The sequence below is a fragment of the Brachyhypopomus gauderio genome, chromosome 4 (assembly GCF_052324685.1).
Source record: "Brachyhypopomus gauderio isolate BG-103 chromosome 4, BGAUD_0.2, whole genome shotgun sequence".
Classification (NCBI taxonomy): domain Eukaryota; kingdom Metazoa; phylum Chordata; class Actinopteri; order Gymnotiformes; family Hypopomidae; genus Brachyhypopomus; species Brachyhypopomus gauderio.
Window position 1 is genome coordinate 30,319,972 of NC_135214.1, and position 14,303 is coordinate 30,334,274.

General features: G+C 41.0%; 2 protein-coding genes across 3 annotated transcripts; both read right to left on the reverse strand.

The window, feature by feature from the left end:
- Window positions 1-434: 434 nt before the first annotated feature.
- rbm15 (RNA binding motif protein 15) lies at window positions 435-4,719 on the reverse strand. The gene has a single exon (XM_077003744.1). The coding sequence runs from the start codon at window positions 4,550-4,552 to the stop codon at window positions 1,994-1,996; it is 2,559 nt and encodes an 852-aa protein (XP_076859859.1). The 5' UTR covers window positions 4,553-4,719; the 3' UTR covers window positions 435-1,993.
- A 2,743-nt stretch (window positions 4,720-7,462) lies between these two features.
- alx3 (ALX homeobox 3) lies at window positions 7,463-13,346 on the reverse strand. Of its 2 annotated transcripts, none has more exons than XM_077001250.1 (4): window positions 12,817-13,346; window positions 8,918-9,144; window positions 8,405-8,530; window positions 7,463-8,204 (listed from the first exon to the last, which is right to left on the reverse strand). In XM_077001250.1, exons 1-4 carry the CDS (start codon window positions 13,163-13,165, stop codon window positions 7,839-7,841), a joined length of 1,068 nt encoding a protein of 355 aa, XP_076857365.1. In that variant the 5' UTR covers window positions 13,166-13,346; the 3' UTR covers window positions 7,463-7,838. The 2 variants fall into 2 exon arrangements, with proteins under 2 accessions (XP_076857365.1, XP_076857364.1); XM_077001249.1 differs by having other exon boundaries at window positions 8,918-9,195.
- Window positions 13,347-14,303: the final 957 nt, after the last annotated feature.

Consider the following 14,303-nt stretch of genomic DNA (forward strand, 5'->3'; position numbering starts at 1 on the left):
ATCAAGTTTTAAAATGCAAATTTAGTATGATTTTAAAAGGATAAAACTACAATACAGAAGACACCTACACATTTGTTAATAATCAGACCCATTACACTGCAATCAGCGTAACAGTGAGCAAAAGGGAAAACAGGAATAAGTCTGATCTGGGGGTTTAGAACAAATCTGCTATAGTCTACTATTTTGGAACTATTTGAGACACATTGAGTGTCCCAAGATCATGATGACCCAAATATAACTGATGACCATTCAGCAAGATCCAAACTTAAACATGGGGCTGCACAATTGAATATATTATTACATTTATAGCTAATGCGTGCCAATTACTTTTATGGCACTAACAAATTAAAAAATGACAAACTCCATTGATATTACAAGGAACATGACCTAGTTTGAGCTTCTCAGTGTTTTTTTTTTTTTTGAGGGGGGAGGGGGGGGGGGGGGGGCAAAAGTGCCAAAGTGTGCTTGGCAAAAACAACCATCTTTGCCAAGCACACGTTGACAATATATTAAAAAGGTACCAAGTAATTTAAATAATTGACTTCTAATTGTGCAGCCCATCTTTAAGTTATGATCTACACTGATTGTTTTACGTATATATTACATACATTAGCAATGTTGGCAGGATTTACATCACTAATTACATTACTACATTAATTAAACCACAAGGAACTGTTTTGCAGTGATTTTTGTACCCCTGTATCAGCACAAAAGCTCCCTCAGTGCCACTAATGTGGCATTTATGACAACAGTGGCCAATATTTGGGACGATAGGACAGCGATGTTTATTGAATGGGTATTAAATATTGCTATCCTATAAAAATTGACTAAATTTCTCCTAAGGGAGATATTACTAAAAAAATAAAAGCATAGAAATCAGTAGAAACTATTGTTTGACTACATTACTTTAACACAGATTATCAACCTCTTAGTGGGGAATAAAAAGAAAAGCAACGGGAAATGTATCCACACAACTACTTTCAGAATCTAAAATGAACATGACAAAAAAATACTATAAACTCTTGATAGAAACCATCTCTCACACCAACAGGATGCTTCACTGTTACCAGTATGACAACATGGTACAAAAATCATGTAAATCCCTTATATTTTGAAACATAAATGCTGTGCATTGGTCTGATGACTCCAAAACATTTTTAAGTAAGCCAAAATAAACAACTTGGGTTAATGACAGGTCTTTGACAGGTATAATTAAAGTTTGCACAAACCAATAATCTTTTGCTTCATTAACTGCTTGACAACTTCTGTTTGGATGAGGAACAGTTCAGTACTAGACTGTGTTATCATTGTATACATTAGCCTATATTACGCAGAACCTTGGATGTGAATACCTCTGCCATGGTTTCAAAACAAGACACTTGAGTCAACATGCAATTCTAAGAAATATTGTGACAATTTCCAGGTGTCTGCAGAACTACACACCTAGGCTTATATTACACTTTATCACCAACTTGTTCATCAACTGATTGTTCTAAGCATTAAATCACAATAACTCAATTACCCCCCTTCAAATCAGAAAAAAAAGTTGATATGCCTACATGAACTAAATTCACAGTTATCATACATAAGGGGAACAGCCTGCAATTTATTTGCTAAGCAAAAACGAACAGGCGTATCATCAGTAAACTGTGTAAATATTCAGCTTTGTAATTCAGTTGTCTTGTCTTGCCTTTTATCACCCACTCTCATACAGCTAGATATTAGCACAAAGATGATGTGGTTTGGACAAATACTCTACTTGCAATGCTAAACAAACATTGCAATATGAAAACCAATTATGCTCTTTGAAAGACATTTTTTTTCATGCATTGTATTTGGCAGAACAGATGACACATACCCTTTACCCCTTTTACGCTAAAGGCTAGTTGCTTAACCAGGCTTTACACAGCATGCAATTGAGACACTTTTTTTTTTTTTTTTTTTTTTTTTTACAATTATTTCTCCGTGTGTGTGTGTGTGTGTGTTCTAATTGTTAAGATGCTCCACGGACAATGATCATGACCAGGTAGTCCTCTTCTGTTTTGGCAAGAGCTTTCGCAGGGGAATCTAAGAACTGCTGAGAGAAATCGCAGGGCGGAAATGCGTGGAGCACACCCGTGTTGTCCTTATCACGACTGCCCCCGACGGGCAAGCTGATGACTCCGGCCGCCTGCTTTTGCTTGAGGTACGAAACCAGGTTGCGCAGGGGCCGCTGCGTGGACGCCGCTGGGTCCGAGGACGAGGACGCCTCGTCGGAGCCGCCAGGCACCGCCAGCAGAATCGCGTACCCGCCCGGGCCGGCGACCTTGATGCGGCGGGACACCTCGTCCATCTTGGGCTGGTCGAGGCGGAGGCGCTGGGTGATGCGGAGCTGTGTGACCTTGCCGCTACCGCCGCCGCCGTCCACGAGGAGGCTGTTGGCCACGCCCACGTCGCCCTGCAGGATGTGCATGCAGGCGGGGAAGTTGCTGTTCTTCAGCAGCAGCATGCCGCTCCAGGCCATGCTCAGCTTACCGCCGGGGTCCTGCTTGGACGACGGGCCGCCCTTGGAGGCCTCGGCACGCTCCCGCTTCGAAAGTCCTTTGCCGGCCTCCCCCGTCTTGCGCTTCCTCTCCAGAGGGCTGGTGCCCACACTGGACTCGGACAGGCTGCTGCTGCTCTTGAGGCGTTTCTCCCCGGGCGCCCGGTCCAGGCTGCCGCGCCGCTCGCGCACCGGCGAGGGCCGCTCCGACCTCACGGGCCGCTCGGAGTCGCTGAAACGCCCGTCCCGGCTGCTTCCGCCCGGGCTGCCCTCCACGGACGGGGGCCTTCGCCGGCGGGCCGCCCACTCGCTGCTGCTGTCCGGGGAACACTCCAAGTGGCGCCCGTCCTCCAGGAGGCGGCGCTTGCGGGCCGGCAGCTCCCGCTCCAAGGACCAGGGCTCCCTCGGCCGCCGCTCACGTTCCAAGTGATCCAGAGGCTCGAACGCAGGAGTCCTTACGCGCTCGCGAATAGCCGGAGCCGGCCACTCAGCTGCGGCATAGAGCTCCCTTTCTCTGAAGTGCAGTGGCGGAGGAGTCCTTTCCCTGACCCTGATGGCTTCGGGAGTGGCACGGTGGACAAAGGACTCGGCCACGACGTCGTAGTGGGGCAGAGGGAGGGGCTGTAGAAACTGCTGCTGGTAGCGGTGCTCTGTGTCAGCGAAGTCCACACGCAGGCGTCTGTCGGGCCCTCCGAGGGGAAAGCCGCGCATGTGTGTGCAGGCTGCCTGCGCCGCGTCCAAGCTCTCGTACTGAATGTAGGCCCACGTGTCCCCTTTTCTGTAGTCTATAGTCCTAATAGTGCCAAAGCGGTCAAATTCCCTTGCTAATGCAGCCAAGGGGACCCAAGGTCCGAGGCCCCCGACCCAGAGGCGTGTTGTTGGGGTGGCTTTCCCATAACCGATTTTGATAGCATTACGGCCAACAACTTTGCCAGACATGCTGATCTTTGCTCTGTGTGCCATGTCCAAGTTCTCAAACTTAAGGAAGCCGTATGTACTGTTTTGGCCACGAGTGGGTCTCTTGATGTCCACCTCAGTGATGGCCCCAAATCTGTCAAAAGCTCTCCTTAAATCACTCTCTGTGACAGTTATATCCAAATTACCCAAAAACAAAGTTCGATTCGCTCTTTGGTCATCCTCTGGAGAGATAAAATCCTCCTCGCGAAATGCAGCAGCTGCCCGCTCAGCAATGTAAGCTGGCCTTGCTCTTGCTTCATAAAAGGCGAATTCTCTTTCTCTTTCCAGATCTCTGGGTAAAGGCGGAGGTGGAGGCGGAGGAAGTCGACCCAGAGCCAACTGTTGTAACCTGTAGTCCCTATAACCTAGTCCAGTTGGGGATAGAGGCCTCTGGGTATGCAAATGTCTATGGCCAGCCACTGCAGAAAAGTGGTCTTTCTCCACCGGAGATCGACTTCTCCTTCTATTCATATACACTGCCTCGATTTTCAAAGGACGGTCATACAGCACCAACCGGCCTCGTGCATGTTTGGCGGCTCTGGCATCATCCGGCCTTCGGAAGTTCACAAAAGCGATCCTTTCGTCGTTGACGCGGCTAATTTTAACACTCACGTCACCGAATTTTTTAAACTCGTGGAACAAGCCGTCTTCGATTTCTTCGTCGCTGAGCTGTGATCCCAGTTCGCTTATTTTAAGAGTTTTGTACTCACTTTCGTTCGCAGGAAGCGGAGTTCGTTGATCCGCGCGAGAGTTGGTCCTCGCGGCCGGCTCGAGCGCCAGGCTCGCGCTGTGGTTCTTGCTGCTGGCGCTAGCAACGGGGCTAGCGTAGCTATGGTTGTTTCCACTGCGACTCGAAACATGTGCGTCGAAATCCCGACTGTCTCTTTTATCGATGAGTAAACTCCTCCTTGCCGAAGCTGCTTCGCCTTTAGTAGAACTACTGCCGTTGTTGCTTCCGCCAGAGATCGAAATAACCCCCATTTTCTTGCTGGTTGGGTGGCTTCCTCCCCTGTCTCGTATATCATCCAAGGCCCTTGAACGCTTTTTCACGGGCGACCGTTCTTTTCCCTTCATGTCGGATATCCTGTGGCTTTGTGTCGTCTATCAAACACTTACAAAGCTATCACACGAATACAATCTGAGCTAATTTAGATGGAAAATGTTGTAAATCGCTCGGTATCATTGCAGCAAAACAACCACATACGCCATCTTGTCTAGACTTTGGCGTACCTCGCCCGAAGAATTTGTTTGGTTTGAAAAACTGACAGACTTCATTCCTATTGGTTGTGCTGCACGTCAATCATGAGCGCCACGGAACGCCCAGCTGACTTCTTCTCACATTCGCAACACTCACCCTCGTGGCATGCGGAAGAAAGGCTTTTTCGGGGCTTTATCGCGTTGGTAATTGTTATTCGTGAGAAGTATTGACGTACCCTATGAATCAAAGGGGTTTTGCAATAATTTTTTACGTGTATTTCACGTGTATTTAAACAACGTGTGGTTTTTTATTTAGCTTTTAAAATAGGTGACCTTTGCAACGAGCAAAGCAGCGTTCATTAATCTCCACGTTGTTCACTTTATGTTCAACAGATGTCGCCGTCTGTATTTTTTACGCCTTCAAAGATGTATAATTCTAAAGGTTTTTATTTGTACAAATACAAATAAAGTAAACTAGAAATATCATCATTTAGCAACATAAAGCCATGCATTTATACGTAAATATTGCGTCGTTATGCAGTTAGTATCTACAGATTCAATCATGGTAGTTTCTTAAATGAATTATTACGTTCATCAGGTGCATAAGCACATTGCTTCTAAATGTGTAGGAGAAGGTGCATGTTTATATTAGAAAAAAATTAAATCATAACATTAATTCCACTTGCGTGCACTTTGCTGGAGCAGGTGATGAAGGACATTTGTATCAAATATCTTGTTACTCTGGAAATTACAGGACTGGATATTTTACCCTCGGCCTAGCAGTGAACACTACAGTGCCTGATGTAATCTAGCGTTCCTCAACTGGCATGGCACTATCAGATACGTGTCACTATATTACTGAGAATGTTTTGTCAATAAATGAGTTAGTGTTTGTGAATACTTTTTAAATGGATATTTGAAACAATTGTACCTCATAATTTGGCAATTGAATTAGCATTAAATTTTCAGCCAGTAGGTTCCAGAAACATATTTATAATAAAGTGGGTGGATGAGTGTATATTTTTATATGTTTATTTATACATTTACTGTTTTGTTTATTTATCATCAGTGTTCAATAAACCATTGTCCCAACAAAACTATTTTCTGAGTAATGTTTCAACTATAGTAGCATAGCAAGTCTAACCCTTTCTTTACATTCAGCATCAGTTTATGTGTCAAAAGGTCTGCAATCATCATGTTAACACATGTAAACTGCAGCATCTCTGGACTGCTACTCTGTCTAGTAAAACTCACTTCTTCCCTCTTAGTGCCATATCTTGTTCACATAATCTGGGACCCAATCAGGTTGCTTGCATAGCCGGAACTGGCTATACTGTCTCGAAGGACCAAGCTGGAATTTGAAGCTGTGGGCGTGGAGAGTGTTTCTGACAGTCTTGCTCCCTCTTCTCTATTGAAAACATATGTTAGCTCTCTCAAAAACCTGGTATGCTGGACTGGCACTTTATGCAGTACAGCATGACTATCATGCTAATCATACAAACCAAAGAAACAATGACAAATGTTTCCCCCCATATGAATCCTCCAACGGTCCTCACTTGGAGAATCTGGAAAACGAAAATCTCATTGAACGTCGGTAACCGCAGTGGTGCAGTTCTCTTATGTAATGAACATTTACATCTTAGGCATTATCTAAATTAGGTTGATTGCTCCAAAAGAGTGGCTGACAGAACTGGCAAGCGGTCATTAGATCCAGATGGAACTGTCCCATGCAGCGGTACATACTAAGCTGCGTCATGTGTGCTGCAGGCACCCATTGCCCTACCCTTGGCCTGGATGGTGCTTGCACGTATGTTAATAAACCCATAATATGTGAAAGCACAGAATGGGATCAATACGCAATGAATGCAAAGTAAAACTTTTAGAGTTAATATATAATGCACGTTGGCAAGGCTGATCAGAATTGGGTCGATGCAGAGTAAACCTCAAGCACTTGCTGTCATTGTACTTTACATGGTTTGATATAGTAACTATGCATATTTCCACTTAGTATTGGTTTTAATGTTTTGCGATACTGAGGCTAAATATATATTTTTGCACTTCTGTGTATTTGCATTGATTCCTGTAGTTTATTAGTAATCTGGTTCAAGGGTATCTTTAATTGTAACCTATCTACTATACTATCTAGGATGTATTCTGTGAGCAGATGGCAAAACACTTTGTAACCAAAAGGATGATATGTTATTTGGACGTACATTTCATTGTTTGAATTGTACTGAGGGTCTTTTCCATGTGCTTTTATGCATTTCTTTATATTCACTGTGCAATAAGTTAACCCTGTGCAGTAAGTTATCATTAGTCTTGGAGTTCATGTCATCTGGGACGATGACAGGGAGACCCTGAAACCCATCATCAGTAGAGCATTTGAAGTGCAGTGGTTATGCGTAGCAGAACTGCCATGTACTGATAACACATTGGTGGAAATTCTGAAAAGATCTTGTCAAACAAAATGACTATTCTACATCTGCTACATAAAAGTGACCTAAAATCCAAAATAGCAAAACATGATTCAAAATATCAGACATTATATACACTTTGCAGAAATTACATGTTTTGATTATTTTGCAAATATATTTTTAAACTATAAGTAAAGAATTAATGAACGATCGGTATTGATGGTTAATGATGGGTTAATGATAGCAGCTGATTATTGTAGTGACAAACTCAACAGCACCACAAACAAAATAATCAAAACATAAAGACATTTATTGACTGTCAAACTACTAGAAAAAATACAGCATACATTGAGATTAACGATTTTAAATAAAACCGTAATTCGATTCTTTGGACATTACAATGTTTATGCAATTATGCTCAATACTGAAGAATTAAATTCTTAGAAATGCTCTGAAATTAGGGCAAGCTTTTGGTATGGCTACCATTTAAAAAAACACTGACACTAACAAATGACTTGCTTCCATATGGAAACATATTATGAAACAGTATATACAGGGAATGAGCCACTTATTATTATTATTATTAGAAATCAGAAAAAATACTAGGCTGAATTTATTCCTTACACTTGATGAGGGGTGAGTAATCTGTGTTTCCAATGTTTGAATTTCTGTGTTAAGATATGCGCCGGCATGTACCCAAAAGTTACTTGTTAGCTCAGTCACTGGCTAGCCGAGGCCGGGTCAAGCGGTCATGTTGGCCAAGACAAGAGGCCGCCGGGGTCTTTGCTTTTCATGCGTAACGCCATCAGGCCTGCGGGCTTGTAGTCAGACTCAGGGCCTGGCTGGAAGGAAGGGGGCCCCAGGCCCCCCTGACAGCTGTGCAGAGAGTAGAGGCTGCCGATGCCAGGGTGATGTGGGTGAGGATGATGAGGAGGGTGAGCAGGTGACGTTGGCATGCCCATGAGCCCGGGGAGGTTGCCATGGGGATGGGTGTGGGCGTGGGGGTGCGGGTAAGGGCTCATGCAGGAGGAGGACATGCTGTCTGGACCCAGGACGCAGGCCCCATTCCCACCCACTGCCCCTCCTGATCCTGCTGGCCACAGGTTACTCTGCATCTACAAAGCAGTAATGACTTGAATCAGCTAGCAAAATATTTCAAGGACCATTCAAATTGACAAACGTATGTATGTGATAAGGAGAATACCAGTAGATGCACCATTTTTATCAGACAACGTGAAACTCTGCTATCAGGTGTGTGTAGCATCGAGGCTTCCTAAAGCATGTAGACTGTGGTGTGTGTTTTGTAAGTGCGTACCTGGTAGGTGTCGGAACGAGGCAGGAGGGAGATGTCATACGCTGCAGCAAAGTGGTTTCGCACTTCTTGAATTTTCCCATAGCGCTCACGTTTCCTCCACTTCGCTCGTCTGTTCTGGAACCACACCTGTCGAGACGACAGATTACGGAGAGAGATTGTTTATTATTGTTGTTGATTATGTTATTGTTGTTGTTTTTTAGTCTGTTTAGTTTATACTCATGAGCTCTACTAAAATTCATGTGGAGGTAATGAAGGTGAAGGTTAATATTTTTTTGTGAAAAGATATCATTGTGCTTAGTTTCTGACATAATTTAGTAATTTCTCGTTAAACTATGATTTTAAATAAATAAAATGAAAGCATTTTAAGAAGAAAAATTAAATACCAACAGAGACATATAATTTGATCTCCAGAGACAAACAAAAACATATATGTCCCTTATGTCTCTTTTATAAGGCTACTAACATGCATGTGATGTGTAAGGCATGTCAGTAGGCTGAAGCCAAACCAGCTACCTGCACACGCGCTTCTGTGAGCTCTGTTCGCAGGGCCAGCTGCTCGCGTGCGTACACATCTGGGTAGTGTGTCTTCTGGAAGACCTTCTCCAGTTCTTCCAGCTGAAAGGTGCTGAACGTGGTGCGGTTTCGCCTCTTTTTGTTCTTGCCTGACAGATCGATCGAGTCCGCGATGGAGTCTCCTTGGGTCAGCCCGTTTGATGACTCTTTGAGTTTGCCACAGCAATCTGAGTCCAAGACAGGATAACCCAAAGGCTTAGGCAATGTCTTCTCTGCTACTGGAAACAGAAATGCAGTGCAATCACACTGGACTGGGGATGATGGTGTCTCTAGGAGCTATAAGCAGGCTTAGATTAGTGAATAGAGTGTGGATAACTGACCCCAAGCACACAAAGCTCTCAGCTAACAAATACCTTTATTCATTTTTTTTGTCATCATCTATGAATCTGTTGCTACAGAAAGCATGACGGAATTTGGTGGAAAATAAAACTCATCATACTCCACGGTGAGCTACTCTAAGAAAACACTGCAGCTGCAGACAATGCTTTTGCATACAATTAAAAAACATTTAAGATGGTGAGCTATATATTTAACAAACCAACTTTTCTCAAGAGAAACCGGGTAAAGTGTCTGCATTACATAGCCGCACACTTTATCTTATTTGCTTCATAGCACTGATGCTCAACAAATATGAGAATAATTTTCAATAAACAATAAACAATGTGGTTTAATACTTTGGTTCAAACAAAAAGACACCTGTAGTAGTGCAGAATATCAACACAGTGTGTCTTAGATACATATTAAGCCTAGTACTAAATACTCAAATAAATTCAGTTTAAGGAAAACCTAATTGTTTGTTAGGGAAATTGTACTCTTAAGCAGGAGAGAGTATCTTTTCCATGTATATACATTTGTGGACTGAACCACAAAAGCTTATTTGATTAAAGGAGAACACAACTTCTCATATCCAATATGTCTAACATAAGCTATTGTTCTGCAGCTAGTGAGCCTTCGTCCAATAAAATAGCCTACTTAAACTGTAATGACCAAATCTTTGTCAAGCCTACTCCACTGTAATTTTAGAAAGATTAGAGACCTATGTGTAATGGTCCTTGTTAAACCATTTTGTAAGAATTATTTTTATTATTAAAAAAATGATTACTGTAAAGTTTACAGTGTAATTCCCATACTTTACAAATATTCAGCTCTGTTCATACCATCTTCATATAATAGCTACATTATGTACACACATGTTTTAATGTTCTGGTTCATTTTATTAAGTTGAAGTAGTAATTATTCAAATCACTGGCAAATAGCTGACAAATTGTCTTGAGTAAACTCCTTAATATGCCTATTGTATATTAATATAATATATTGTATATTCTATTGAACTGACATAATATATAATAGTCAAACATTCACTTTGTAATTAATCGAAATCAGAGAAAGATTATATATTTGTTATTGAAAATGTCATCCTTCCTTGGGCTGTGAATTGCCTGGCAGCACGTTTCATGATTCCCACAACTCAGTAGAGAGAGATTGCAGAAATAAATGAATATGTTTAATTAGCTATGTCATCAGAGGAAGATGATATCAAGTACAATTCTTAATTCAGTCTTTGCGCTGAAAATGAATTTTAGATGCGTAATGCATGATCATTAGAACATTTTATTTTGCGTATTTTGGCTAATTTCATAAGGATTATCTAAAAGCAAATACACTAGTGACATCAAACTATTGTCTAATTATTCAATTATGACATCTTTTTTTTATCTTCCCTTGTTGCCAACGTGATGGGTTTTGTAATGCGTTACAAAATACGGTTATTGCTGAAGGACGTTGCAATAGCTAGATAGCTGGTTAGATAGCAGCGATCCAGGGCGACGAAGTTCATCTGTGCTAAAGCTTTTCAGTCCCGTAATGTGCTCCAGTACCGACAGCCAACAGCAAAATCAATAAAGCGAACAAGGCCTTCAAAAACAGTGGCCCCACGGTGTTTTTGAAAATCTGTGTCATGTTCACTTTGCCGTTTGACTATGTTGGCCAATATAAAACCATACAAGAAATCAGGTCATAGCGCAACAACGCGCCCTTGACATAACGATATAGGCTTTAGAGTTGGTCATTAAACGTGCTGTACAATCATCAGAATACTAAGACGCTAGATTTATTGCTTTCTTTTCCGCACAGTGGTTTATATCGTATAAACGAATCATCTGCTATTTGAGTCGAGAAGCGTCATTTGTACACATAGAGATCGTAATTTAAGACCACATGAAGACACTTGGTTAAGAGCATGTAGTTCTGTCCAGTGTCACGCTGGCTGAGAACTGAAAACGGGTTTGGGGTTTGCGCAATATTTCGAGATGTTTTGGAGAATATGTGTAAAAAGTAATGCTACTGATCTAAACGTTACCATCACAGGGATTTCAATTCAACGTACAAACTGGTGATATTCATTTAAAACGAACATTTGGGATAACTAAATCAAAACTTCAGGTCAGTGGATTTCTACGGCCTGCCCAACTGCGGACTAACTTTTCAATGACCCATGTTTTAAAATTAGGAGGCGTTAAGAGAAATGTGATAATGTTCTATGACATAATGTCATGATGTCATGTTGTATGCCATCTGGCCTATTTGGATTTTCTATTACCTAAATTCTTTATGAGCACAAACAAATTCTTTATCATAAGCATTACTGTATCATTGTGTTCCATAGACCAGATATATTTTGTGCCCTTTCGTGGTTTTATATCAACCAAGGCCTAAGGGTTTTCTAAAAACTAATACTGATAAGCACTGACCTGTCAGTCATCTATGGACAAAGGTCACGTTTATAATAATCTATATAGAAGAAATGAGCTTAATCATTCTGAATATTAATCAGTATGAATGTTTGAAAACCTAGTATACCTCAACAGAAGCAATATTTTAAATGTAATCTGTAATCTATTCACTGTAACAACAAAAACACTTTTTGCACCTCACACTGTTTTGCAGTTAACAGTTCACAGCTGACAGATAACATAAATTCTTACCAGATCCAAGCCCACATATTGTTGTCACTTTTGTCTAAGATTTGTTACTATTTCAGGTTTTGTCGAACAATCAATCTCACAGTAAAAAAATAGCTACAATCCAACAAATAAATTATAAAAAGGTCTCAGTTAGTAAATTCATTTGAAAGACGTTGATGGTTGCTGGATATTTACAATTAACTTTACAATTAATTACAATTAATAAAGTATCCAACGAATCTTGTGTTAAACGATTAGTCCAATACCACTGCAATCTGCATTAAAAAGAAAAGTGAGAATGGGTCAATTTTTACGCACAGAGATTATTACGCTTACGATTTCCACAACTTTTGTCGGATAACAAATTCAAAAGTGACATCAACCTTTGCAAAATTAGATCGCTGTCTATTGATTATTGTACGATATAATCTGATTTCCTAGTTGCGTTGGGCATTTGCGCGTACCTCACCCAAAGTCTTTTGGTTGCCATTTAGAGCCGCAATAGTCATACATGTTAGTCATATTTTCATATGTCGGAACAGGCTGGTCAAAACTACAGTTTTCGGGGGTCATTGGCCTTTATCTCGAGCAACTTTCAATTACGTGAAATCGACAGTGGTAAATAATGATTGAAAATAATGATAAAGAGGTAAAATAATTATACCTCTTTACTTCAGGTTCGTCCTTTTATACTTATTATTATAGTTGTTGTTATTATTATTGTTGCAATGTTGATATCTCAACCTTATTATCGTTGTGTAGGTGCTGTTACTATCATTGTACATTATATTTGCCGTAATGCTGTGAGTCGCTTTAGCCATATATCATAATCTTGACTTTCTAGCTGTTGCTTCAGTTCTTGATTTGTTCACTTACCATCAGAATTGCTTTCGTAAAATGAGTTCTTTCCACCTATTGATAAAGTCTTTTGCTCCGGCGAAATATTTTCCAAGTACTTGCTGTGTTTCCCTGGTGAGGAGCGGGAGTTTGCAGCGGTAACACCGTGCGTAAAGTCCGCATGGCCACCGTCCAGATAACGTCCCACACTCGGACTGCTGAAGAATTCCCCCCGTAAGCCGTGTCGATGGGGCAGATGAGGATGTGGTGATTTTTGTAGCTCGTCGCAAGGAAAGAAAGAGCCGGAACTATGCTCCAAACCCGGCGAATTCTCTGGCGTGGTCCTATTTGGAGGAGAGGAGAAAGACAAACAACTGTCCGTCTCCATCGCGCCGTCCTGAGCGCACAGACTGACGACTACGTTGCTGTTAAAAGTGAAAACGTTTGTGTGTGAGCGAGAGAGTGATTTTTTCTCCTCCGGTTCTCCAAGTCAAGTGGGAGGGATTTAGAAGATCAGAAACAAAGACCCGTGAAACAAGGGCGACCAAGACAGTGGTCTGATTCAATCCGCCAAGAATTCAATCACGCGTGCTTCCTGTCTATCAAATTAACTATTTAATTTCTCCAGAATATACAAGATCTCCCCACTCTAAAAAGAGACATAAACCATGAACTTATAAAGACATGTTTTTGGTTAGAAAGAAAAGAAAATATTCCTATCAAAATATGTTTATCTGTCCGACAATACCTTTGAAGTCGTATGTTACTCGTTTAAAACTAAAGCTTATTTAATCAGAGTTCAGAAAATTACGCTTGACTATTTGTCATACGTAGTTAATTACAAGAGAATGTAGTTTAGAATACCATCACTGGGATCATAGTAGGTACAATGGATGGATAAATCTAAAAACGTAAAGACCCAATCAATCTAATTTTTAAAAGATGACAATGTATTCGGCAATTCGTCTGACTAGGTATTAAACTTCGTTATCCCATTGAAACCTGCTACGAAGCTTTGTTATGACAACATGTCATAATTTGTAGACTATTCACACGTCACATTTTTTACGCCTTATAGAACGTCGTATAAAATTTAAAACATTAAAAATGTTTCATTATTCCTTGTCCTTGGAAAATGTGCACGCAGTAGGTTATTTCTTATCAAGAAACTGAAATGTGGTATAAAATAAGTCCAAAACTTCCTTATATTACGTTATATCATATTTTTTAATAGACGTTTTAGAAGTAGACTATAACTATTTAATACTTTAATTTACAAAAATCGCTTAACATTTACCAGTTAGCCTAAGATATTATCCATACGTTTCGCATCTTCGACAGTATTATCAATCATAACTGTCACATTTGTCACAACAAATAAAATGTATTGAACAGTCTGTGTTCTGACGTCTGAGAATTTAAAGATATACTGACATCAGCTTGGAAATCTGAATGTTTTTTATAGCACAACAATATTAGTGCTGACAAGAAATAGGTGTTATTGTTAATCTCTAGCACAGGGCAGT

What these genes read in the sequence shown, in the direction of transcription:
- rbm15 (XM_077003744.1), bottom strand. Translation starts at nt 4,552, where the DNA reads ATGAAGGGAAAAGAACGGTCGCCCGTGAAAAAGCGTTCAAGGGCCTTG.
- alx3 (XM_077001249.1), bottom strand. Translation starts at nt 13,165, where the DNA reads ATGGAGACGGACAGTTGTTTGTCTTTCTCCTCTCCTCCAAATAGGACC. An exon ending in TTACGAAAGCAATTCTGATG is followed by an intron (nt 9,196 to 12,816) that starts GTAAGTGAACAA and finishes TTCTGTTTCCAG; the next exon opens with TAGCAGAGAAGACATTGCCT. An exon ending in CTCGTTCCGACACCTACCAG is followed by an intron (nt 8,205 to 8,404) that starts GTACGCACTTAC and finishes ACTGCTTTGTAG; the next exon opens with ATGCAGAGTAACCTGTGGCC.